General features: G+C 46.3%; 1 protein-coding gene across 4 annotated transcripts in view; it reads right to left on the bottom strand.

The window, feature by feature from the left end:
- Positions 1-26,440, bottom strand: part of dock3 (dedicator of cytokinesis 3) — a 1,050,162-nt gene that overhangs the window by 189,423 nt on the left and 834,299 nt on the right. For all 4 annotated transcript variants that reach the window (XM_078209344.1, XM_078209345.1, XM_078209346.1 and 1 more), the window contains 3 exons: positions 14,285-14,360; positions 11,990-12,090; positions 10,693-10,751 (listed from right to left, as the gene is read on the bottom strand). In XM_078209344.1, coding sequence (XP_078065470.1) covers positions 10,693-10,751; positions 11,990-12,090; positions 14,285-14,360 — 236 coding nt within the window. The remainder of the gene's footprint in view (positions 1-10,692; positions 10,752-11,989; positions 12,091-14,284; positions 14,361-26,440) is intronic.

Genomic DNA, 26,440 nt, shown 5'->3' with positions numbered 1-26,440 from the left:
ATTTAACTTAGCACAAGAGACCACGGGATGAATTTTCTGAGTCCCCGGCAGGCATATTTCCCATGGATGAAACACGTAAAATAGGGGGTGCCCAGCCCACCACCTTCCCCTTCAAGTCTTCCCCGTAACATGGGAGTGGGTGAGTGTTGAAATAGGCAGCCCACACAGCATTTAAATGAATAATCAAGGTTCAATTAGGCTTGTAACCAATTGACCCTGCTAATACACTGCCCATGCCATAAAACATTTGGTATGGGGAGCTGGGTGGGTGTGGGAAGCCCAATTTTAAAAATCAAATGCTAAAAGAGCAGGAAGTGGTGCGGGCAGGAGGCAGACCGGACTAGCTCTTTGGGGGCTGCCTTCTGCTGATCGCGAGCAGTCCCTCCTTAGGTCAAACCCCCCCTTCCTTCCTTTCTACTCACTCCCTCCCTTAAATCCACCCCCACACCTCCTTCCCTAATCTACCCAAACCCTCCATGCCCATCACCTTGGACTTAACTGTTCTGAGGATCCACAGCCCTTGACCTTCCTCTTCTCCTTTAGTCCCAGCAGCTGCCAAACATCTTCTTGGTTTTGCCGGGACTGAAAGAGCTACTGACCAATCTGATTGGCCGGCAGTTCCAGAGGACATCCACCCCAATGAAGGGCAGAAATCCCACTTGGTTCTCTGTAGTCCACCCAGCATCACTTTATGGCTGCTGGGCAGGTCAACATAGAACAGGTCAGCTCTAGGCTGACATGTTTGCTGGGGAGGGGTGGGGGGTGCCATCCGTTTCCCCCCCACCTCCAATATTATTCTGACCCAGATTATCAAAATGGATACTAGATTTTGCAGAGTCTCCATGGCACTATGAACGTTTAAAAATAGCAGATGGAACCTATATCCAAAATCCCACTCACATTTTTGGCACATCCCATTTTTGCTGAAAGCGGCAAGGGGCTGTGGTGTGAAGCACAAAGGCACAAATTACTAATCAGTTGGACCAATGAAACTCAGTCCATAGGACAAGCTTTATCAGAGCGTGTTAAAAAAAAGTTTTTGTTCCAGCCATTACATAGAAAATAGAAAAAAAACATAGAAAATAGGAGCAGGAGGAGGCCATTTGGCTCTTCAAGCCTTCTCTGCCAATAGCTATTTGCTGACATAACCCTAAGTACCATCATTATAGCAGTACCATATATCAGGATAGGCAACAACACCTCCTCCACGATCATCCTCAGCACTGGTGCCCCACAAGGCTGTGTTCCCAGCCCCCTACTATACTCCTTATACACCTATGACTGTGCAGCCAAATTCCCCTCCAATTCGATTTTCAAGTTTGCTGACGACACCACCGTAGTGGGTCGGATCTCAAACAATGACAAGACAGAGTACAGGAATGAGATAGAGAATCTGGTGAACTGGTGCGGCAACAATAATCTCTCCCTCAATGTCAACAAAACAAAGGAGATTGTCATCGACTTCAGGAAGCGTAAAGGAGAACATGCCCCTGTCGACATCAATGGGGACAAAGTAGAAAGAGTCGAGAGCTTCAAGTTTTTAGGTGTCCAGATCACCAACAACTTGCCCTGGTCCCCCCATGCTGATGCTATAGTTAAGAAAGCTCACCAATACCTCTACTTTCTCAGACGACTAAGAAAATTTGGCATGTCAGCTATGACTCTCACCAACTTTTACAGCTGCACCATAGAAAGCATTCTTTCTGGTTGTATCACAGCTTGGTATGGCTCCTGCTCTGCACAAGACCACAAGGAACTACAAAAGGTCGTGAATGTAGCCCAATCCATTACGCAAACCAGCCTCTCATCCATTAATTAAGGACCCCATGCACCCCGGACATTCTCTCTTCCACCTTCTTCCGGCGGGAAAAAGATACAAAAGTCTGAGGTCACGTTCCAACCGATTCAAGAACAGCTTCTTCCCTGCTGCTGTCAGACTTTTGAATGGACTTGCCTTACATTAAGTTGATCTTTCTCTACACCCTAGCTATGACTGTAACACTACATTCTGCACTCTCTCATTTCCTTCTCTATGAACGGTATGTTTTGTCTGTATAGCGCGCAAGAAACAAATACTTTTCACTGTATGTCAATACATGTGACAATAATAAATCAAATCAAATCAAATCAAAGCAGTCTGATTTTCACTCTAGGAATAGCCTCAACCTGCAGTGTGTGGTCCACAACTTTATGGTGAAGACGTAATTGCTTCTGAAGGGCAGATAAGGCATGTAGAACTGTTTGCTGTTATATTATTTAGATCCATAGCCCTTTAAAAATTGAAAATAAACTGCTCGCCTTTATCAGAGCATGTTAAAAAAAAATTTTTGTGCTAGCCATTACATAGAAAATAGAAAGAAAACATAGAAAATAGGAGCAGGAGGAGGCCATTTAGCCCACCAAGCCTGCTCTGCCAATAGCTATTTGCTGACCTAACCCTAAGTGCCATCATTATAGCAGTACCATTGCTTTCAATAATCTATCACTATCACAATGGTGCAGAGGGCAGCTGTAATTTCAGTTTGACTGATGGCTCAGAGGTTTTTAAAGGATTAGTTGTCTTTGATGTGGGGTAATGAATACCGATGTTTGTTATTATTAGGGATTAAGTACTTGTGGGAATTTCAATGTACTGAATGGGCTTTCATGAATGGAACTTTTTATAGAGTAAACTCTGTAATAACTATTTAGAACTTTATTTTCTTTCATCTTAGAATGACTCCTGAGGTCTGTCCATCGTTGATACTGGATGAGTTGGCAAAGACTGTGTAAGAACAAAGGATGATGGGTGGGAGTCATGAGTTGCCACTGTGTTAGTATAGCGGCTGTAAAGGGACAGGGGGATGTATGGGGGGGGTGACATGGTGGGAATGGAGGATAGAGATGGGCACGGGGAGTAGATGAGGGAGTGTGAACGGTGAGGGCTAGAGGGCCTTATATTTAACAAAACAACTGGGATGAAGTTCCAGGGAACCAAGGTAGCCCTTTTAACCAGCCTGTCTTGACATTGAGCAGCTTCTGCATCCAGTAGTGGCAGGCCCAACTCTATTCCATCCATGTTTCTGGAGTGAAAATTGGGCCACTTGGGACACTTTTCCCAAGATAGGTGCGCTGTGCTGAAAAATTTCCCAACTCAAGTTACCCACCTCAGCAGCAAAATTCTGACCTTAAAGATCTTTCACTGGGCTCTGCCACAGTTTCCACTGCTCCACACTTTTTCACTTCAGTCTGGATATTTCATTTTGGGTCTTATACTACATGACTGTGTTGTTTAAATCAGAATTTATCTCAACAGTAGAAACAGTTTGAATCTGGAGGACTTTAATTTAGGCAAAGCTTGTTGATACAAAAGAACTCTCGAAGGCCTACCCAAGCTCCATCTTTTCAACATGGTGAAAATTGAGAGGTATAGGAGACCTCTCCTGCACTGTGTCCTTACCAGAGCATTTCAATCTGCATTACTATATGATATGCAATGAAAACCACACTGGCATTTTATTCAGTAATTTTGTATCTGTTTCCAAACATATTCATAAAATTATATAGAATTTACAGCATAAAAAAGGCCATTAGGTCTAATTTGTCCAGGCTGATGATTATGGACTATGCAGGCCTCTTCCCACTTCTCTTCGTCTAACACTATTAGCATATCTTCTATTCCTTTTTCCTTCATGTATTTATCCAGTTTCTCCTTAAGTGATCAGACTCACTATTGGTTAGTTCCACATTCTAATCACTCTCTGGATAAAGAACTTGCTTCTGAATTTACTATTGAGTTTCTTGGTGACTATCTTACACTAATAGCTCCAACTTTTAGATTCAAAGTAATTCAAAATGTTAAAAATACTTTTGGCAATTCAGCATTGATTTTTATTGAAATTAAAGAAAGAAAACAAATTTTGCATTTATATAATCCTTTTCATGACCACTGGATGTCTGAAAGAGTTTTACAGCCAACAAAGTTCTTTTTAAAGTGCAGTCACTATTGTAATATAGAAAATGCTGCAGCCGAATTGCACACAGCAAATGCTCAAAAACATGATAAAATCTGTTTTCTTTGTGATTTTGATGAAAAGATAAATATTAGCCAGGACACCAAGGATAACTCCCCAACTCTTCTTTGAAATAGTGCCATGGGATCTTCTCTATCCACCCAAACAAGCACATTGGGTCTTGGCTTAACATCTCATCCAAAGGTTGACACCTCTGACAATGCAGCACACCCTCAGTACTGCAGTACTGGTGTGCCAGCTTAGATTTTCATGCTCAAGTCCTGGACTGGTACCTAAACACAGTAAGAAGTTTAACAACACCAGGTTAAAGTCCAACAGGTTTATTTGGTAGCAAAAGCCACAAAGAGACCCCAGTCCAACGCCGGCAGCTCCACATCACTGGTACCTGAACCCAGAATCTGGTAATTCAGAGGCATGAGTGCTACCAACTCAGCCATTGCTGACATGGCTGAAAAATGATCAAATGTGGGCAGTTATGTTGAAAGCAAGTTAAAAGAGTCTTAAACATTTTGATTAAAACATTCCCCCGTCCGATATACTTTTAAAGGAGATTTTGTTGCTTTTTATAAAACCATCAATTGTTTAATGCCTCACTGGGTCTATATCTTCCTCCATGTTAACCTGCTTAGTGACATGATCAGTGGAAAAATCCAGGAGGCCTTCAGTTTTAAATTACATGAGATTACCTAATTTCTAGATAGCAATTAAATCAAGGAATACGGGGATAGTCTGGAAAGATGGCGATGAGATAGAAGATCAGCCATGATCTAGTTAAATGGCAGTGCAGGTTCGAGGGGATGAATGGTCCTGCTCCTCTTATTAGATACTTGTATATGGAAACAGAACCATAAACTGTTGGAATTAGAGATGTATGCAGTCTGTGAATATGTTGCATTTTGGGTTTCAGAGGTGTGGTTGTGAGCAGAGGTCAGACATGTTACGAAATAGTTCCCAAAATTCAAACTGTGAAGGAGAGGACTGGCTTTACTGATAAGAAAGAGTAAGAACAGCGCTGAGAGGCTAGATATAACACCAGAAAGGGCCATGACAGAAGGAGAGTAGAAATTAGTTGGCTAATTGGCTTCTGTCATCACTATAAGCTGATAAAGGTGGAGACTTGTTCAGTCAAGTGAGTGATGCTCTGGGAAATTGTAACATGATAATTATCTTAATACTCAGAGGTAATGTGGACAGCCACAGATCAGGTGGAGGGATGTGAGTACATGCAATGCATAGAGGTACCCATGCTACTATTTCTTGACACAATCTATAAAGCAGAAAGATATAACTAGTAGTTGTTGCCAGTTCCTCAAAATGAGGATGATATCTGTCGGGCCTCATGATTTGAGTATCTTCAACAGATTAATATGGGGCCATAGGTCTTTGGACAAAGGGGACAAGACCACATAAACTCTGCTGCAGAGAAGCGACAAAAGCAGAAGGAGAGAGAGTGGAATCCTGGCTCACGGCTTTCCTTCCTCAGAGTTTACATGGTCAGTTCCTGACTTTGGTGTAACTAGTTGGATGAGGCGTTACCACATGACACAGTTTGTAGCAAGTTCCTCCCACACACCAATATGAAGTTGTCCCCTTTTCAATGAAGCCTTCAGGGTTTCCTTAAAATATTTTCTGTCTTCCTTGAGATTGAGTGCCAGTTTAAGTTGTGAAGAGAGGATCTGTTTTGGATTATTTGGATGCAGATTCAGTGTCCAGATTTCTCATGATCATGGAGGAATTGACTTCAGTGAGGATGCTGGGATTTGTTCTACTGTCTTCCCACTTGACTTGGGTATTCTGTGGAGATATTGTAGTGGAAATCCTTCAGCGTGCAGAGATGCCTTTGGTAGGTGACCCCAGTCTCACTGCCATATAGAAAGGTAATGATAACAACAACATTGTAAACAAAGCCTTTGTCCTTTTATGGACATTTCTGTTGTTAGAGACCCAACTGCACAATTTTTGGAAGGCTGTGTTGACACAGCTGATTCGGTACTGGATCTTGACTGTGATGGTAACCTTTTGAGAAAGGTAGCTGCTGCGACATGGAAACTGCTCAATGACTTCTAAGGTCATTCTATCAATAATAGTAGCTGGAGGTGTCAGTGCTTGCTCAGGGGAGCGCTGGTGGAGGATTTTGGTCTTGCTAATGTTGAGTGACAGACCAATCTTTTCAATGCATGGTTGAACATGGTGTGGATGTTGCTTGCAGTGTGGCCACAACTGCACATTTGACGCATATTATAAATCGTGGATAATTTTGAGGGCCACCTTAGTCTTGGCTCTCAGCCTGTTGAGGTTGAGTCAAATCTCAATTATGATCCCTTCTGGAAGTTGATCATGAACGAATTATGACCAGGCTAAGGCAGGTAGTGAAGAAAGTTGGCACAATCACACAGCCTTACTTAATGCCCATCAGATGAATGAAGAGTTCAGTCTCCAATCCATTGCAAAGGAAGGTTGCTCTAATACCACTATGCAAGAATCCCTCACAGGACAATAACAAATTTTGCTGAATTTCCAAATTTCAGGAGGATTTCCAAAGGGTTTCCTGATGGAGTCAAAGGCCTTTGACAAATCAATAAAGATTTGGGTCCCCGCTGGTGGGTATGAGGCAGTTCAAATGGATTCATGTGGCAATCTCTTCCACCGTGCACAGAAGTGATATGCCTGTAATTCCCACAAATTGATTTATCACCCTTCTTGACAAGTGAAACAATAATGGCATTGTGGAAGTCAGGAGGTAGTACCTCGTCTTCTCAGATTTTTGTGAAAAGGCTTGAGAGTTTGAATGAGAGTTCATGGCAACCAGTTTTATAGATCTCTGCAAGACTGTTGTCTGGACCATACCTTGTTTATCTTCATCTATTGGATAGCCTTTTGTATCTCTGCAAGTCTTGACAGCATACCCAAATTTGAGCAGTCGAGCTGTTAAGAGCTTGTTTTGGTAGTTTTGTCAGGTACTGTTGACTCCTGATTGAGGAGATTCTGGCAGTGCTCTTTCCAATGGTCCTGGATAGCACTAATGCAGTTTTATATTTAGGTCTGAATTTTCACTTCTGAATGAAGACTGTAGAGTCAGGAAAATGCCCTGCTCAGCAAACCTAATAAGAAGTTTAACAACACCAGGTTAAAGTCCAACAGGTTTATTTGGGAGCAAAAGCCACACAAGCTTTCGAGGCCCAGAGCCTCGAAAGCTTGTGTGACTTCTGCTACCAAATAAACCTGTTGGACTTTAACCTGGTGTTGTTAAACTTCTTACTGTGTTTACCCCAGTCCAACGCCGGCATCTCCACATCACAGCAAACCTAACACAGGAGAAATTGATCCAGATGGTTTAATTTTTATTCTGAGGGGTGGGAGTTAACAGGAGTTACTCATGCTATCCCTGGGAAGAAGGGCTGCTGGGTGTATAGGTGTGTAGTGCAACAGCTGGCTTTGACGATCTGAAACTTCTACCCAGCTATGAAAAAAACAATAAATAAAAAGCTCTCCAGTCCTTACCCCTCACACACTCCCCAAGCCCGACCTATGTCAACCCATGCCACCTCATTCCCCCCACCCAACCCCATGGCTCCTCCATGTTAACCTACATCCCTCTGCCCATACCATATAGTCCTTAATAGACCCAAGCAAACTATGTCCCTCTACAGACCCCCATGGCCCTTTATAGGGATTATTCCAACTTAAGTGCCAACTTACACCAATCCATGACCCTCACCCATCACCCTTTTCCCTTACATCCTCCATGCCAACTCACTCAGTATCTACCCATGGGCAGGCCCCTCAGCACCCATGCTGAGATCAAATAAAATGAAGTTCTAATTGCTTATGGGGACAATTCTCCCAGCCTGCTGCACTGCTTTAGCAGGGCAGTGGGCTGGGAGACTTAAGTGGAGGCCGTTAGCAGGCCCCTGCTGCGCACCACGGCCTCCGGGAGTCTCTGGATGCCGGATTTCCTGCTCCACATCAGAAATTTGTGCGGAACTGTATAATTTATTTAAATTAGCATTTGCATCTAATTAGTGGGCCTGGCATTGAAATCTCCGGGCCCGCTAGCGTCTCCTGCCCCGCCAGGAGCGTTTCATTCCAGCGGGGTTTACAATAGCTCCCCACTTGCAAGGAGCTGGAGACCCGACCCTGTTGGAATGAAGTGGGGGCCATCAAGGCCTCCCAGGAGGTTAGGTGTGAGGGGGGTGCCCCTGGGCATTGCCAGCTTGGCAGTGCCAGCCTGTGCCCCTGGCACTAACCAAAGGGCAAAGTGACAATGCCCAGGGAACACCATTGCACCTCCCACCAGGCATTGCCAAGGGGGAAGGGCCTGAGGGGGGTGTGGGGCCCACTGGGGGGGCAGGGCCTCAGGAGGGTGAAATCGATGGGGGTGGGGTTCCACTGCCACTCTGCACAGGGGTCATTGACAGAGGGAGGAGGCCAGCGATCGGGACTAACCATCGGGATGGGGGGGTCGTCGACCTGCTGGGGGGATCGAGATGGTGGGGTGGGCAGAGTTGGGGACTGCAAGGGTGGGGGGGGGAGGGAGATCGAGGCAGACCGAGGGGTGGGGTGTTGAGGCTGGCGCGGACACGTCCAGGAGGCCAGCGATTGGGCAGTGGGGGGGGGGGGGGGGGAGGGGGGAGTTCAGTAAACCAGCGATGGTGGGTCATGGGGCTGGCCAACGGTTGGGAGGCCGGCAGTGTGGAGCTACTGCGCATGCGCCAATCTCCGCGCTGACAGATTGGCGCATGCGCAGAGACCCGCTTAGCGCTGTGCTGCCGGCTTCTTGAGCGGATATAGACCCCACTCAATGATTTTACGCGAGATTCATGCTAGTACACTCTGCAGTGCACAGAGTGTGGGAGATCCATTTTGAAAATCCCAGTGGGATTTACTCCAGTTTTTACTGGAGTAAATTCGACACTTAGAAATTTTTGGGAGAATCTCATCCTTTATTTTTTATGAAAAAAAACCACTCTCATTCATAAAACATTCATTAAACTCTCATTCACTATATTTACATTCCTTCAACCACACAATTTCTTATAAAAACTAATATTTAATTGAAGTGCTTACTCATTGATAAGAACAACCATTTGTATGCTTAGCCTAACATTAAAGACTTTATAATCACTTGGAGTTGTCAATCAAATCATGAACTAGCAGGCACCCCACTGTGATAATGATAGGTTGTGAAATCGGTCATGCAGCACAATTTGTATAATGATAACCCTCAGGCTTATGTTAGTAAACAGAGTGAAACAGCAAGCACTGATCTCTTTTAAAACTGCAGAATGTTTATTTTTTAAACATTCAATGGCCAGAAGACTTTAATGCCTTGACAGTTCCAAATATCTTCACAGTTCCAATGAGATTTAAATCCTTTAACAGCCTGACAGTTCCCACAATGGCTTGACAGTTCCCTTCAGGTGGACGGTTCCAATGCATTTATTCACTTTTTACACACATTCTTGCCTATTTTGAACAATTCCGTAGGGCAAACAATCTCTCCCAAGGAGCACCTAAACACTCCCAAAGGGTACATTACCTCTCCCAATGGTATTTCTGGACTTCTCCAAAAGGATACCGTAATTCTCTAAGGAATTCCAGCAGTTTTAGACCTTCTCTTGAAAGGTTTAAAGCCCACAAATCATGTTTTGGGTATCCCAGTTATGAAAACTGGATCTGTTTGAAGGCAGCTTCACTTTTACATATACAGATGCCTCTCTGAACCATTGATATACAAACTGTAACCTGCCCTTGCACCTGCCGCCATCTCCCCCTGCCCTTCCCTCCACCCTCCCAGAGAAAATTGTGGGTGCTTGGGGCAAGATATCCAAATTTTAGTCAGTTGCTCCATTTTAGTTAAGCCAGAAAACTTCACCCCCTTGCGGAAATTCAGGCCTTAAGAGTTTCTCAGCTTACTAGAAGTGTCAACTGGGTTCCGGTAATCACTATGTGTTGGGAACTGGGAGCACTAGTATGGCATTTGAGTGTTATAACTGTAGCTTTTAGTTCAGTATATTGAAAGGCCGAAATCAAAAGTAACAGGAGGTGGTCAACCTGAAGTGTACTTAGGTCAATCATCCAGATTGTACTTTGCATAGACTGGAGACTTCACCTAAGATCCACTTGGGTGTATATGACTGAGTACCACACCAGTTGGTTCATTTGCCCACTATGTCAACAGAAGAAGGTCCAACAGGAAGTTCCTTTTAAATATCTTGTTTTCCCCCTGAACTCTATTTGACTGATGGAAAGGGAGTACTTTACCTTAAACTCCATATTTGATTTTTGCCACAAAAAAAATCCTTTAGTTGACTGTAAAAAGTAGGCACATTGATCTGGAGCACACTGTTTATTAAATGTAGAATGATGGATAAATAGGAATTCTGGATCAATACTGGCCAAAATCAAAACCATGAACCAATAAGGATCCCCATAAAAGGCTCGAGTTCATCCTCAAGACATGTTGCATTGTGCTAAATATAGTTGCTGTCACCTCATAGGCCCAATCACTATGCCCTGGTTAACTCTCTTTTGCTTTTTCAACCTTGTTATTTTCTGCATTATATGTCTTAACCTTTCCCTCAACAATGAACAACAGCATGCAGCCCATATCTGTAACACATCATGTTGCAGTTTCCTCATCTACTTTCCATCAAATGTCAAAATAGTGATACTATACCCAGGTTCTGCCACATGCTGAAGAGTTCATAGGCCATCATCACTCTCATGTCACCATACCTGCCAGGAATGGAATATGGAAAAAAATAAAGGTCAAGACAGTACACAGCAAATATTAAAATACAAATATGCTCTATTCTTTCAGATAGTGATTGACCCCACCCTTTAGGAGAAAAGTAAATTAGTAATTTTTTCATGTTATTCTTATCTAGTCTTACCATCTTCTATTCTAATCATAGGCAGAATATAACTTGCAATCGTTTCTTTTTGCACTCGTCCACTGTTCCTTTAGTATCTCTGAAGGATCTGTCTTGGGAGACTGGTTCTTGGTTCCCTCCTATTTCTCACCTAAAGCTTCCCCCTCGGCAACATCATCCAAAAACAGAGAAGTTTGTTTCCACATGTATGCTAATGATAACCAACTCGAACTCCATAGAACCATAGAATCCCTGCAGTTCAGAAGGAGGCTGTTCAGCCCATCGAGTCTGTACCGATTCTCTAACAGAGCATCTACCCAGATCCACCCCCTGCTTTATCCCCGTAATCCCACCCATTCACCATGGCTAATCTACCTAACCTACACATCTTTGGATACTAAAGGGCAATTTAGCATGGACAATCTAAATCTGCAGCCCCATGCTTCAGCTATTAGTCAGGCAATACATCCATCTTTGTGAAACACTGACTTCCTACACCAACTGGAAAGCAAAAAGACTCATTACCAAATTGGATGATACTTGACTGTCAGCCACGTGGCCTTCCTCCCCCTCCTCCCTCCCCTTCCATTTTCAATGAAAACGATTTTAAAAAAAATCTATTTTAATGTCCCGATGATCTTTCTCTAGGGTTGCAGTATCCTGGAAATTGACCTTCAATTCCTGGTGCTTCCAGGCCAATTCTGAAGATTGATAACCTTTAGCAGTCATGCCTTTAGTTGCCAAGGCCCCAAGCTCTGGAATTACCTCCTTAAGCCTCTCCATCTATCTTTCCTCCCCCAATATGCACCTTAAAACCTACCTTTGATCAAGCTTTTGGCCATCTTCCCCAATATGAATTGGTCTCAAATTTTGCAGTATAATGCTTCTGTGAGGTACCCTGGTACATTTAATAACATTGAAAGTGCTAAATACAAATAGTTGATGTTGCTTTATTTGTTACAGTACATTTCATGCCTAGCCTTTACGTTATAGGCACTCTTCCAGCCACAGTTGTGAATCTCAGCTCAGACTGTTTGCAGAGACTGATAGTATAAAATGTACATTGTTCTCCAGGCAGATGGCAAAGCTGACAATACTCACCTGTCCAGAATCTTTTTCCTTTTAGCAGATGTGGCATGCTCTAGTTGAAGGCTCGGCTGATTTATAAAAAGGACAGCCAAACTGAAGTATGAATTCCACACCTAGAAATAAGTGACAGTCAGAACTGTACAACAAAAGCTTTAAGTTCTCCAAAGTGTCACCAGATCAGAGTGCTCTACCAATTCAACAAGGCAGACATCTTCATCATAAATCCATCTCTCTTGTTCTCTCAAACTCTGATCGATGCAAGCTGTCATGGTTCTTCTTATAAACGTATTACACATTTTACACATATAGCTTGATCTGAATTTAGAACAATTGCGAAGTTGATATTAAAGTTATAATGGAAGATATTGAAAAGTTGACAACCTACAAGTAAATGTATTAAATCAAAGCAGCGGTGTAACCTCTGTGGCAATATTAGGAGTAAGATTTCTGAATCAAACACAAATCCATTTAAACATTTGCAGATGGGTTTACTTTCTTAAATGAGAGATCAAAACATGTTAGATTTTTAAATCAAAATCAACTAAGTTTCACTCCAATTAAGTGAAGTTTGATTGGCAAGCATTTGCCAATTACACCACAGATAGAAAATGGCATGGAACGATTCCTGTGAGAAGAAAGTACAATAATATGCCCAATCGGAAGGGAGATGGAAAGAATATTGGTGAGAAACTAGTCAGCAAGCGAGAGGGCGGCTACTGAAATTATAAATGTATAAATATCGAAACATTTGTTTGAAATATCTGCAGAAATGTAATAGAAAGAGAGAACTCACATTTCAAAGCACCCAATCACTTCCTCAAGAGCCAAAGAGCAATTTCGCACTACAATTGCTCATAATCACTAAATTAGATGATTGATGTTGGTTGAGAGAGGAATGTTGGCAAGGAAACCAACAGAAATTTCATACTCTTCTCTGAATATAATCAAAATTTTTACACAACCCTGAGCAGATGGACGAGGTTTATTGTCTCATCTGAAAACTGGCATGTTTGACAGTGCAGTGCTCACTCAGTACAGTACTGAAATATCAGCCAAGATTATGTGCTTAGTTCTGGAGTTGGACTTGAACCCACAATATTCTGACACAGGCGTGGAGTAATAATACTGAGCTAAGCTGACAAATAAATAATGTAATTTAGAACTTCAAAATTCAATAAAATATCCTGTCACAATAAAATAATTGAAGCATCTTTTTAAGTGAGTTGTTTTAATTTGAGAATTTAAGAACATGAATTTGACTGATACTTCAGCATAGTATTGAGGAAACGCTACCATGTCAAAATGCCATTTTTAAGATGAGACATAGGCCAGGGTTTTCCGGCCCCTGTGTGGTGGGTTTCCATGGTGGAGGTGGCTTGCCATTAGCCGCCAGCATGACCGGTCAATGGACATTTGCGTTGTTCGTCGGCCCCTCTCTTGGAGAACCTGCCACGGGGTTGGTGGTGTTGTGGGGGGGGAGGGGGGCCACCTTTGGAGAAACTGGAAGATCCCACTAGCAGGAAGGACCAGAAAATCCCAGCCATTAAGTCTAACTAAATGGGGAGACCTTTTCAATGCAAATTATGTTTCAGATGACATTTCTCCCATCTGGAAGCCTTTCAAAAATATACAAGATGTGATGCAAGGTTAGTCTGGTGCACTGCTTCAAGCTATGTCAAGAGAACATAGGCCCAAATAGAAGAAAAAACAATTTAATACAGATGCTGTGAGGAAATTTTTCGCACAAAAAATGATTAACAATTTGGAACTTGGGATAATCATCCAATTGAGAGTGGTGATCACGAACATTTTGGGCTCATTCAAGAAGGGTAGATGACATGATGAATTTCCCACAGTGGGGTTCGGAATCCCAGAATCAGGTCATATCTGCTATTTTCAAAGAACAAAGAACAATACAGCACAGGAACAGGCCCTTCGGCCCTCCAAGCCCGCGCCGCTCCCCGGTCCAGGATTGAATCCTGAATCCAGGATCCCCGCCCAAGGTCCATGTAGTCTCCCCAACTCCGTGAAAATCCATCCCTATATCTCCAAATACTGAGTCGGAACCTTAGCTCAATTTTCCCTTCCTTAATGCTAAGCTATCTTAGTTGATCCACAAATCCCAAACTAGTATTGTGTTAAAGCTAGATCTGTATTGACAAAGTCTGCTGGATAAAAAGACCAAAGTCCAAAGAAAGTTCCAGAGAAAATATGCCCATGGGTGCTGCTATTGTGCAGTACACACGAATAAGTTCATATGAAATATGGTGCTATTTCACACATATTAAAAATAAGGAACATACCCACCTTGAAATCGAAATCTGCTTCTGTGAAGTTCTTGTGCAATGCAGGAGACAGGTATTGGACTGTTGTAACAATAATACTGCAAAACAAATTACCAAAGTTAAATGTAAGGCCAATCAGATCACGCAGAGTCTGAGTAATCAGACCACAGGAGATGGCCATTTGCCTACTTCGTCTGTGTTAATCTTAAATCCTCATCCAGAGCAATCTATTCAGTTTCCATAATACTCTTTATATGAATTTTCAGATATGTTTCCCAATTCATTTTTAGTGATGCTATAACCTGTCTTAATCCTCACTAGTGGTAAAGTATTTTTATTCTAATACTCAGTATAAAAGTAGGTTGCTTTTTCTTTACCTTTGGTTCTTAATAATCCTAAAATCACGTAACAGTGATGGGAAAAACAAAATGTTGGAATTGTACAGCAGATAGGCCAGTATCAGATGGAAAAAGGTAGTCAAAAAAAGGTCCCACTTGAAATAATAACCTGCCTTTACTCTTTCAGATACTGTTGAACCTGAACTACATTTCCACTGTTTTTCATTTTTACTTCAGATTTCCAGCATTCATGAATTTTTGACTGATTGCTATGCATCAGTCCCACAAAAAGAAAGTAAATCTTGGATTTCTATAGAGCCTTTCACAATTTCAGGACATCTCAAAGGCTTTTAATTTTTATTTGCAATGTAGTCACTATTGTAATGTAGGAAGTTCAGCAAAGCCAATGCCAAAGCAATGTGATAATGACCAAATCATGGGCAAGGTTCTCCCAAAAAATTCTAAGGGGGCGATTTTACCATTGTGTTCAGGCGCGACGTGGTGGTAAAGCGGTTAGCGCGATTGATGCCAGTTTTCGCGACCAGCGCCACTTTCCGAGCGCTGGATTTCCGGCACGGTCAGCCTCTTGCCGGAAATGGGCAAGAGGCATTTATTTAAATGCTGTTTAACTTCTGTTTAGGGAACCCGGTGCTCAATAGTCCGGGCTCCCCCCCCACTTTATGACCTTGCCTGAAAAGGTTCGTGCCGGTGAGGAACAGACATGCTCTCATGAACGGGGAGGAACTGGAGGCCATTGAGGTCTCCCGGGTAGGCCAAGGGCAAGGCGGGGGTGCCCCATGGGTAGTGTCAGACTGACATTGCCAACCTGGCACTTGGGCAATGCCAACCTGACACCTGGGAAATGCTCACCAGGCACCTGGGCAATGCCCACTGGGCAGTGCCGGGGGTGGGGCTAACGGAGGAGGGGCCAGTGAGGGCAGGGCAAATGGGGGGTGAGGGCCCACTGCACTCTGCAGTGATCGGTGGGGGGAGGGAGGAAGAGGGGGCCCACTGCCACTCTGCAGCGATCAGAGATGGGGGGGGGCGGGTGCGAGGAAAAGGGAGCCCGCTGCCACTCTGCAGAGATTAGTGGGGGTGAGAGAGGGTCCGCGATCGGTCTGGGCGATGGGGGGGGAGGGGGGTGTTGGTCGGCGGGGGCTGTATTTACGGCCATGAGGAGCTGCTTCAGGCTGCGTGCACTAGCAAGGGCCTGACAGCTCTCTCTTTTCTGTCAGACCCCTGCTACTGCACATGTGCTAGCAACAGGCTCGCTCAGCATTTTGCAGGGGGGCTGAAAACACGCCCAAAAGACGGATCTGAAACCCTCCCTGTTTGAAGTCCACTCAACACTTCGGCAAAAAATGGTAAAATCGCACCCAATGTGTCAAATTCGTGTGAAAATTGGAGTAAATCATGCTTGTTTTTCCAGCGTGTTTCCCAAAATGAATCTCCCACACTCTTTGCACTGCAGAGGCCATTAGCATGGTTATCGTTAAAAGCCACAGGGTGGGGCCTATTCCCGCTGAAGAGGCTGAAATCAGCACAATGAGCGGGACTCCGCGCATACACACATCTCTGGGAGATCGCTAAAAAGACCTCTCAGCATTGAGATCGCTGGCTTCAACCCTCCCTCAGACATCACTGGCCTCCCACCCCCCTCCTGCACATTGCTGGCCTATCAGGCTCCCTGCCCCGCTGCCCCCCCACCTCCCCCCCCTGCCCCGCCCATGGATATCGTTGGCCTTCCCTCCCCCCCCCAATGGACATTGCTAGAGCCCCTCCCCCCACCTTCCATGGACATCGCTGGCCTCCTCTCTCACCTCCACAGACTTCGCTGGTACCCCTTCCCCCTCCCCAGACATCGCTGGCAACCATCCCCCCAGTGATCCGGATATCTCTGACACCCCATCCTCCCAGTGACCTGGATATCTGTAGTACCTCATCCCCCCAGTGATCCGGATATCTCTGGCACCCCATCCCCCCAGTAATCCGGATATCTCTAGCACCCCATCCCCCCCACCCCTCAACTTCACAAATACTGGCCTCACTGCTGCCTTGCACATAAAAGCACTGTGCTGCCATGCACAGCCCCTGCCTGCGAGAGTTCTCCCTTGTTGAATGAGAGCTTTGAGCATTGCACCCCCGGACACAGTACCTTGTTGAATGAGAGCCAATCAGTACCTTGGGAGATGGCTAGCCCTCTAGTGAAACCAGGTTCCCTTTACATTTCTCACAAGGATTTTTTTACTAACGGGCCCATGACTGGCCCAAACTGACTGCATCTGCACTCCCATAACAAGACAGAGCTTTATGTCTATAAACTGTAATAATGGACACACTAGGAAGATGGCTGGAAAGGAACCTGCCCCGAGGTTCTCTGAGGCTGACCAGGCCCACCTGCTGGACACAGTGGAGGAGAAGCGCCAGCTGCTGTTCTCCACTCAGAGCCGTTGCCCAAGGGGTCATGCATTATGGCATTGTGCGGGGAGGTGGCAGCTGCAGTTAGTGCCAGGACCTTGACACCTCGGTCCAGGGAATAGTGTCAGAAGAAACTGAACGACCTTTTTCGGGCAGTAAGGGGGAGTGTGCTTTGTATTCTGAAACCCGCACATGTACTGGACTAACCTTGTCAAACAATGCTCAGACACCTGAAGGGCATCCAACAACAGCAGCCCCCTCCCCACACTTCCCCAAGAACTGCATCCAACCCCGACCGTCCCTTCGATCAGCACCCTCCAATGGCGACCCTTTTCTTCGAAATGCCAACACAAGCTCCAAAACTCAGGCACACATAGCACCCCATGCATTTCAATATATCCATGCTTTCAATCCCCCTTATTTCCTCACAGGAGAAAAGCGCACACAACTGGCGAGGGAGGGCACAGACTGGTGGCGGTGTGCCTGAGCTGTGGCACCTGACGGTCTGCGAGCAGCGTGCCCTGGGGCTGGTAGGGGGAGAATCAACGCCTAGACTGGTGACGTACAGCCAGGTCAGCGTTTGGCAAGCAAGTGAGCATCAGCTTAACCCTCTTCCTAACCACTACAAATAGTCTTGAGACAAACATCCTGAGGCTGAAACATCGTGGCCGGGACTTCAATCAGGCCAAGTTCAAGAGCGTACTACCAAGTTACCACCAACACGTTTCCTGTTCCACCAGAGGCCCAAACATCCTAGACCACAAATATCAAACATGCCTACTGCTCTATCACTGCCCACACTTTAGCAAATCAGACCACAAGGCTGTGCTCCTGCTCCCGGCTTACAAGCAAACCTGAAGCGGGAGAATCCATCAAAGAAAGTCGTGCAATTTTGGTCTGAGAAATCAGATGATCTCCTACAGGACTGCTTGGAGTCAGTGGACTGGTCAGTATTTAAAAACTCTGCAACCAGTCTGAACGAGTACGCCACTACAGTAACTGACTTCATTAGTAAGTGTGTAGAAGACTGTGTGCCAAAGAAGCAAATCCGCGTGTTTCTCAACCGCAAACCATGGATGAACAGGGATATCCACTGCTTGCTTAAGTCTAGGTCTGAGGTGTTCAAGTCAGGTAACCTTGACCTATACAAGAAAGCCAAATATGATCTAAGGAGAGCCATCAAAAATGCCGAAAGACAGTACCGGACCAAGCTAGAGTCCTAGGCTAGCCACACAGACCTCTGTCAACTGGCAAGGTCTGCAAGACATAACAGGCAACAAGATGAAGGCATGTAAAATCGTCGGCTCCATTGCACCCCTCCCTGATCAGCTCAATGCAGTCTATGCTCGTTTTGAGCAAGAGGTCAGCGACGTCTGGATGAACCTGTATCTGAGATCACCATTGCAGATGTCAGAGCAGCTTTCTTGAAGATCAACCCACGCAAAGTGACTGGCCCGGATGGGGTACCCAGACAAGCACTTAGATCCTGCGCGGATCAGCTGGTGGGGGTATTCGCAGACATCTTCAACCTCTCTTTACAACAATCTGAGGTCCCTATCTGCTTCAAGAAGAGGACCATCATCCCGGTACCCAAGAAAAGCCAAGAAAAGTCTGAATGACTATCGGCCGGTGGCTCTGACATCCATCATTATGAAGTGCTTCGAAAGGCTAGTCATCGCATGAATCACTTCCAGCCTCCCGGACTGTCTGGATCCACTACAGTTTGCCTACCGCTGCAATAGGTCCACAGCAGACACCACCTTCCTGGCCCTGCACTCAACCCTGGAACACCTCGATAGCAAAGACACCTATATCAGACTCCTATTTATTGACTACAGCTCAGCCTTCAACACCATTATTCCTACAAAACCTATCTCTAAACTCTGTGGCCTAGGCCTCAGCTCCTCCCTCAGCGACTGGATCCTGAACTTCCTAACCCACAGACCACAATCAGTAAGGATAGGCAACAATACCTCCCCCACAATAATCCTCAACATGGGTGCTCCACAAGGCTGTGTTCTCAGCCCCTGACTATACTCCTTATAGACCTATGACTGTGTGGCCAAATTCCCTTCCAACTCTATTTTCAAGTTTGCTGACGACACCACCGTAGTGAGTCGGATCCCAAACAATGACGAGACAGAGTAAAGGAATGAGACAGAGAATCTGGTGAACTGGTGCAACGACAATAATCGCTACGACATGTTCTTCGGAGCCTTCAACATGTCATCGATGAAGACGCATATCTCGCCAAGGCCAGCCCCATATCCCCACTACTTGCCTTCAAATAATTGCGCAACCTCAAACAGACCATTGTTTGCAGCAAGCTACCCAGCTTTCTGGAGAACAGTGACCACGATATGACACAACTCTGCCACAGCAACCTCTGCAAGATGTGCCGGATCATTGACACAGATGCCATCATCACACATGAGAACACCATCCACCAGGTACACGGTACATACTCATGCGACTTGGCCAACGTTGTTTACCTCATGACGAAGGGGCAGCGCTCCGAAAGCTGATGGTATTTGCTACCAAATAAACCTGTTGGACTTTAACCTGGTGTTGTGAGTCTTCTTACTGTGCTTATCCCAGTCCAACACCGGCATCTCCACATCATACCTCATACACTGCAGGAAAGGATGTCCCAAGGTGTGGTGCATCGGTGAGACCATGCAGACGCTTCGACAACGGATGAATAGACACCGCGCAACAATACCAGACAGAAATGTTCCCTTCCTGTCGGGGAATACTTCAGCAGTGAAGGGCATTCAGCCTCTGATTTTCGGGTAAGCGTTCTCCCAGGTGGCCTTCAAGACACATGGCAATGCAGAATCACCGAGCAGAAACTGATAGCCAAGTTCCACATACATAAGGAGGACCTCAACCGGGATCTTGGGTTCATGTCACAATATGTGAAACCCCCACCATTTGGCCTGGGCTTGCAAAATCCTACGAACTGTCCTGGCTTGAGACAATTCACACCTCTTTAACCTGTGATTATCCGTCTCTCCACTCGCATTGTCCGTACCTGTAAAGACTTGATTACCTGTAAAGACTCGCATTCCAACCATTATCTTGCAATTGAGTCTCTGTCTATATGTACCGTGTTTGTGAACCCAACTCTCCACTCACCTGATGAAAGAGAAGCGCTCCGAAAGCTTGTGATACCAAATAAACCTTTAACCTGGTGTTGTGAGACTTCCTACTGTGCCCACCCCAGTCCAACGCCAACATTTCCACATTAAGTCTTCTTTAAAGTAAGTGCTATGCTGTGCAGGCTGCTTTTCCTCCCTTCTTCTAATGTGTGTTCTTTGTTACAGTGCTGTACCCAGACGCACCAGGCTCTTTGGCAGCCCCCTCCCCCTTCCCCCCCTCCGGCTGCTCATGAAGAAACTCCCCAGGTCACCTCGGACGACACCTCGGAGGGAGGGTCTGAAGATTCCTCCGAGGACAGCATGAGTGATTCGGCACAGGCATCAACAGCACAATCACCAACACAGAGACTATCACGACGATGGGCCATTTTAGTGCTGAGGGTTCTGGGTCACTTACTGGTGAGCACATCACAGCCACTGATGCACATCGGGTGGAGGTGGGAACATCCAAGGGCTCAGGCACATGGAAGTCTACTGGAGGTGAGGAATCAGCTGGCCCAAGCAAAATGCCGGGCCTCAGGGTATTTTCGTCTGAAGCTGGTGGACATCAGAAAACCCGATGAGTTGTGGATGGGCTGTCAGCAACCATACTGCAACTGCAAGGCTGTTTAGGGGAGTCAGAGTGCTGTCACAGGAGGTGGTGCTGGTACAGTGTGGGAACCAGGCCAACACTGCAAGAGTGGTGTCCGCAGTGGAAAGTCTGGGTCAGGGATCTGTCCTCCTGGGTGACAGAGTCCAGGCCATCCTGGAGACACATTGAGCCATGGCAGAGACACAGTGGGCCACAGCCGAGGGTATCGCCTGCGTCCAGGAGGCGCATCGTTCCGTGGCCATGAGTGTCGAGGGCATGTTGGAGACACTGTTGGACATGGCTGGAACTCCTGCTGGCATTCTGGAGACACAGCAGCCTCGAGAACGTAGCCCAGTCTCAGAGGGCTCATGCTGAGGGGCTCCAGAACCTGGCTCACCCACAGAATGTGGTGGCAGATGGGCTCCAGAGCTTGGACAAGTCCCAGAGGGCCAGCGCTGGAGAATCTGCGACTCCAGAACTAGCAGGGCCAGGTGACGCCAGAGTTTCTGGAGCTCAGTCCAGTTACCCTGACGTCCCATGTACTGTCCCCTGGGCCTCTGGGCACCCTGAGGGAGGAGGAAGGGCTAGAGCCGATGCTGGGGCCTTCCACCCAGGAGACTCCAAACATCCCGAGACCTTCCGATTCCCCCCTTCCTCACACCGGGGCATCTCAGGGCCAGCTGGATGAACAAGGTGGGACAGAAACATCAGTGTCATCTGCAAGTCAGTGGGGGCCCTCCAGGTCTCGCCAGGAGATGGCCGCCATGTGCACCACAGGCATGGGGGCGCAGATCATAGCTGGACACCTCCACCTCTGATCTGCATCCTGGAGGAGCACTAAGAAGAAGCAGTAGGCCACACATAGAACATAGAACAGTACAGCACAGAACAGGCCCTTCGGCCCACGATGTTGTGCCGAGCTTTATCTGAAACCAAGATCAAGCTATCCCACTCCCTATCATCCTGGTGTGCTCTATGTGCCTATCCAATAACCGCTTAAATGTTCCTAAAATGTCTGACTCCACTATCACTGCAGGCAGTCCATTCCACACCCCAACCACTCTCTGCATAAAGAACCTACCTCTGATATCCTTCCTGTATCTCCCACCACAAACCCTATAGTTATGCCCCCTTGTAATAGCTCCATCCACCCGAGGAAATAGTCTTTGAACGTTCACTCTATCTATCCCCTTCATCATTTTATAAACCTCTATTAAGTCTCCCCTCAGCCTCCTCCGCTCCAGAGAGAACAGCCCTAGCTCCCTCAACCTTTCCTCATAAGACCTACCCTCCAAACCAGGCAGCAGCCTGGTAAATCTCCTCTGCACTCTTTCCAGCGCTTCCACGTCCTTCTTATAGTGAGGTGACCAGAACTGCACACAATATTCCAAATGTGGTCTCACCAAGGTCCTGTACAGTTGCAGCATAACCCCACGGCTCTTAAACTCCAACCCCCTGTTAATAAAAGCTAACACACTATAGGCCTTCTTCACAGCTCTATCCACTTGAGTGGCAGCCTTTAGAGATCTGTGGATATGGACCCCAAGATCTCTCTGATCCTCCACAGTCTTCAGAACCCTACCTTTGACCCTGTAATCCACATTTAAATTAGTCCTACCAAAATGAATCACCTCACATTTATCAGGGTTAAACTCCATTTGCCATTTTTCAGCCCAGCTTTGCATCCTATTTATGTCTCTTTGTAGCCTACAACAGCCCTCCACCTCATCCACTACTCCACCAATCTTGGTGTCATCAGCAAATTTGCTGATCCACCCTTCAGCCCCCTCCTCTAAGTCATTAATAAAAATCACAAAGAGCAGAGGACCAAGCACTGATCCCTGTGGCACTCCGCTAGCAACCTGCCTCCAATCCGAAAATTTTCCATCCACCACCACCCTCTGTCTTCGATCAGATTGCCAGTTACCTATCCAATCGGCCAACTTTCCCTCTATCCCACACCTCCTTACTTTCATCATAAGCCGACCATGGGGGACCTTATCAAACGCCTTACTAAAATCCATGTATATGACATCAACTGCCCTACCTTCATCAACACACTTAGTTACCTCCTCAAAAAATTCAATCAAATTTGTGAGGCACGACTTGCCCTTCACGAATCCGTGCTGACTATCCCGGATTAATCCGCATCTTTCTAAATGGTCGTAAATCCCATCCCTAAGGACCTTTTCCATCAATTTACCAACCACCAAAGTAAGACTAACCGGTCTATAATTACCAGGGTCATTTCTATTCCCTTTCTTAAACAGAGGAACCACACTCGCCACTCTCCAGTCCTCTGGCACCAACCCCGTGGACAGTGAGGACTCAAAGATCAAAGCCAAAGGCTCTGCAATCTCATCCCTTGCCTCCCAAAGAATCCTAGGGTATATTTCATCAGGCCCAGGGGACTTATCGACCTTCAGTTTATTCAAAACTGCCAGTGCATCTTCCCTCCGAACATCTACTTCCTCCAGCCTATTAGCCTGTAACACCTTCTTTTCCTCAAAAACATGGCCACTCTCCTTGGTGAACACTGAAGAAAAGTATTCATTCATCACCTCGCCTATCTATACTGACTCCATGCACAAGTTCCCACTACTGTCCTTGACAAGATTAGAAAGTTGCAGTTTCACTAAGAGGGCATGAGTGATGGTCAACAGTAGTCAGGGTTAGGTTTTGTTAAATGTTAAGAGCACAATAAACTGTTATTTGTCCCTCACAAATCTGTCTCTGATTCTTCCCCCACAGAGCTGAGTGTTCCCCAATCCCATGCATCGAGGGATGTGCTGTGCAAAACTTAGCCAAATGTTGTAGACTGCCTGCCCTACTTTCCCCACTGTCCTCCGACCCTTAGTCAAACAGGACCCCCTGTCATGCCCCCCTCCCCCCCCCGCACTGGCGCCCCCAATCCATTGCCCCACACACTTGTGTCCTCAACCTTTACTGCTACATGGGCCCATGTGGCACTATGCATTCAGAGAAAAGGTAGGAGTCAGACTTGAGTGGCACCAGGGGCGGGATCCAGTGTGCGAGTCATCATCATAAGAACATAAGAACTAGGAGCAGGAGTAGGCCATCTGATCCTTTGAGCCTGCTCTGCTATTCAATAAGATCATGGCTGATCTTTTTGTGGACTCAGCTCCACTTACCCGCCCGCTCACCATAACCCTTAATTCCTTTACTGTTCAAAAATTTATCTATCCTTGCCTTAAAAACATTCAATGAAGTAGCCTCAACTGCTTCACTGGGCAGGGAATTCCACAGATTCACAATCCTCTGTGTGAACAAGTTCCTCCCCAACTCAGTCCTAAATCTGCTTCCCCTTATTTGAGGCTATGCCCCCAAGTTCTAGTTTCACCCGCCAGTGGAAACAACTTCCCCACTTCTATCTTACCTATTCCCTTCATAATCTTATATGTTTCTGTAAGATCTCCCCTCACTCTTCTGAATTCCAATGAGTATAGCCCCAGTCTATTCAGACTCTCTCCATAAGCCAACCCTCTCAACTCCGGATTCAACTTAGTGAATCTCCTCTGTACCCTCTCCAGTGCTAGTATATCCTTTCTCAAGTAAGGAGACCAAAACTGTACACAGTACTCTAGGTGTGGCCTCACCAGCACCTTATACAGCTGCAACATAACCTCGCTGTTTTTAAGTTCCATCCCTCTAGCAATAAAGGACAAAATTCCATTTGCCTTCTTAATTACCTGCTGTACCTGCAAACCAACTCCTTGAGATCCCTGCACAAGGACACCCAGGTCCCTCTGCACAGCAGCATGCTGCAATTTTTTACCATTTAAATAATAGTCCATTTTGCTGTTATTCCTTCCAAAATGGATGACCTCACATTTACCAACATTGTACTCCATCTGCCAGATCCTCACCCACTCACTTAGACTATCTATATCCCCTTGCAGACTCTCAGCGTCCTCTGCACACTTTGCTCTGCCACCCATCTTAGTGTCATCTGCGAATTTTGACACACTACACTTGGTCCCCAACTCCAAATCATCTATGTAAATCGTAAACAATTGCGGTCCCAACGCTGATCCCTGAGGCACACCATTAGTCACTGATCGTCAACCAGAAAGACACTCATTTACCCCCACTCTTTGCTTTCTGTTAGTTAACCAATCCTCTATCCATGCTAATACACCGTAACACCGTGCACTTTTATCTTATGTAGCAGTCTTTGGTGCGGCATCTTGTCAAATGCCTTCCGAAAACCTAGATACACCACATTCACAGATTGCCCATTGTCCATTGCACATGTAATGTTTTCAAAGAATTCCACCAAATTAATCAAACATGACCTTCCCTTTATGAACCCATGATGCGTCTTCCCAATGGGACAATTTATATCCAGATGTCTCGCCATTTCTTCCTTGATGATAGATTCAAGCATTTTCCCTGCTACAGAAGTTAAGCTAACCGGCCTATAGTTACTTGCCTTTTGTCTACCTCCTTTTTTAAGCAATGGCGTCACATTTGCTGTTTTCCAATCTGTGGGAACCACCCCAGAGTCCAGCGAATTTTGGTAAATTACCACCAGTGCATTTGCTATTTCTCCCGCCATCTCTTTTAGTCCCTGGGATGCATTCCATCAGGACCAGGAGACTTGTCATCATCCTCCAGCCTTCACCAAAGACTTGCTGCCAGGGCCAGCCCAGGCCCTTTATCTGGTTGTGATGTTTCTGGGGATGGGGTGGTGGGATGAGAGAGGGTGGGGAAGGGTCATGTGGGTTGAGAGGCCAGTTTGGGGTTGTGGGGAGGGTGGCGGCTGCAGTGGCTCCTGGGGTGTGGCGGAAATGTGTTCGTGGCAGCCCCCATACTGCACAAGAGCAGCTATGTGAAGCGGGTTGCTATCAAGGCCTCCCTCATTGTTCAACCCTGCCGGGCACCTGCTGTCACCACATGCCCTCCATCCTCTGGCTCCTCATGTGGCAGGATGTCCACTTTGCCCTGCCGTCACTCCTCCTCCTCTTCCACCAGCTGGTCTCCCCACTGCTGCGCGATGTTGTGCAGGACGCAGCACACAATTATGATGCATGAGGCATGCACAGGGTCATTTGCAGGGCAGCCCCAGAACAGTCCAGGCAGTGGAATCCCATTTTCAGCAGGCCTATGCTCTACCGTGGACTGGGTGGCAGCGTGGGCCTCATTATAACAGGTCTCCGTCTCTGTCTTGGGCCTCCGCTCAGGCGTCATCAGCCATGATCTCAGAGGGTAACCCTTGTCCCCCACGAGCCATCCTGGCAGCCTGAGCTGGCTTTCAAAGAGCCCAGGGATGTCGTATTGCCTCAGTACAAAGCTGTCATGGACCCTCCCTGGGTGGCTGGCACATACCTGCATGATATTCATGCGGTGGCCACATATAATCTGTACGTTCAGAGATTGGAAACCCTTGCGGTTGATGAATGGTTGCCCCTCACCTCGTGGGGACCACAGGGGGATGTGTTCTCATCCACTGCCCCCTGGATTTGGGGCATCCCTGCAACGAAGCCTGCAGCCCAGGCCTCCTGCTGAACTTGCCCAACATTAAAATTAATGTATTGGCCTGCCCAGGCGTGCAGGGCATCTGAGATCTGGTGAACACATCTGTGTACTGAGGCCTGCGATATGTCACAGAGGTCACCACTGGGTGCCTGAAATGACCCTGTTGCATAGTAGTTAAGGGCTGCTGTCAC

Source organism: Mustelus asterias, chromosome 3 (genome assembly GCF_964213995.1).
Source record: "Mustelus asterias chromosome 3, sMusAst1.hap1.1, whole genome shotgun sequence".
In the NCBI taxonomy this organism is placed as follows: Eukaryota; Metazoa; Chordata; class Chondrichthyes; order Carcharhiniformes; family Triakidae; genus Mustelus; species Mustelus asterias.
Note: the sequence above shows the minus strand (reverse complement) of the source record. Positions and strands in the feature narration are given on the sequence as shown.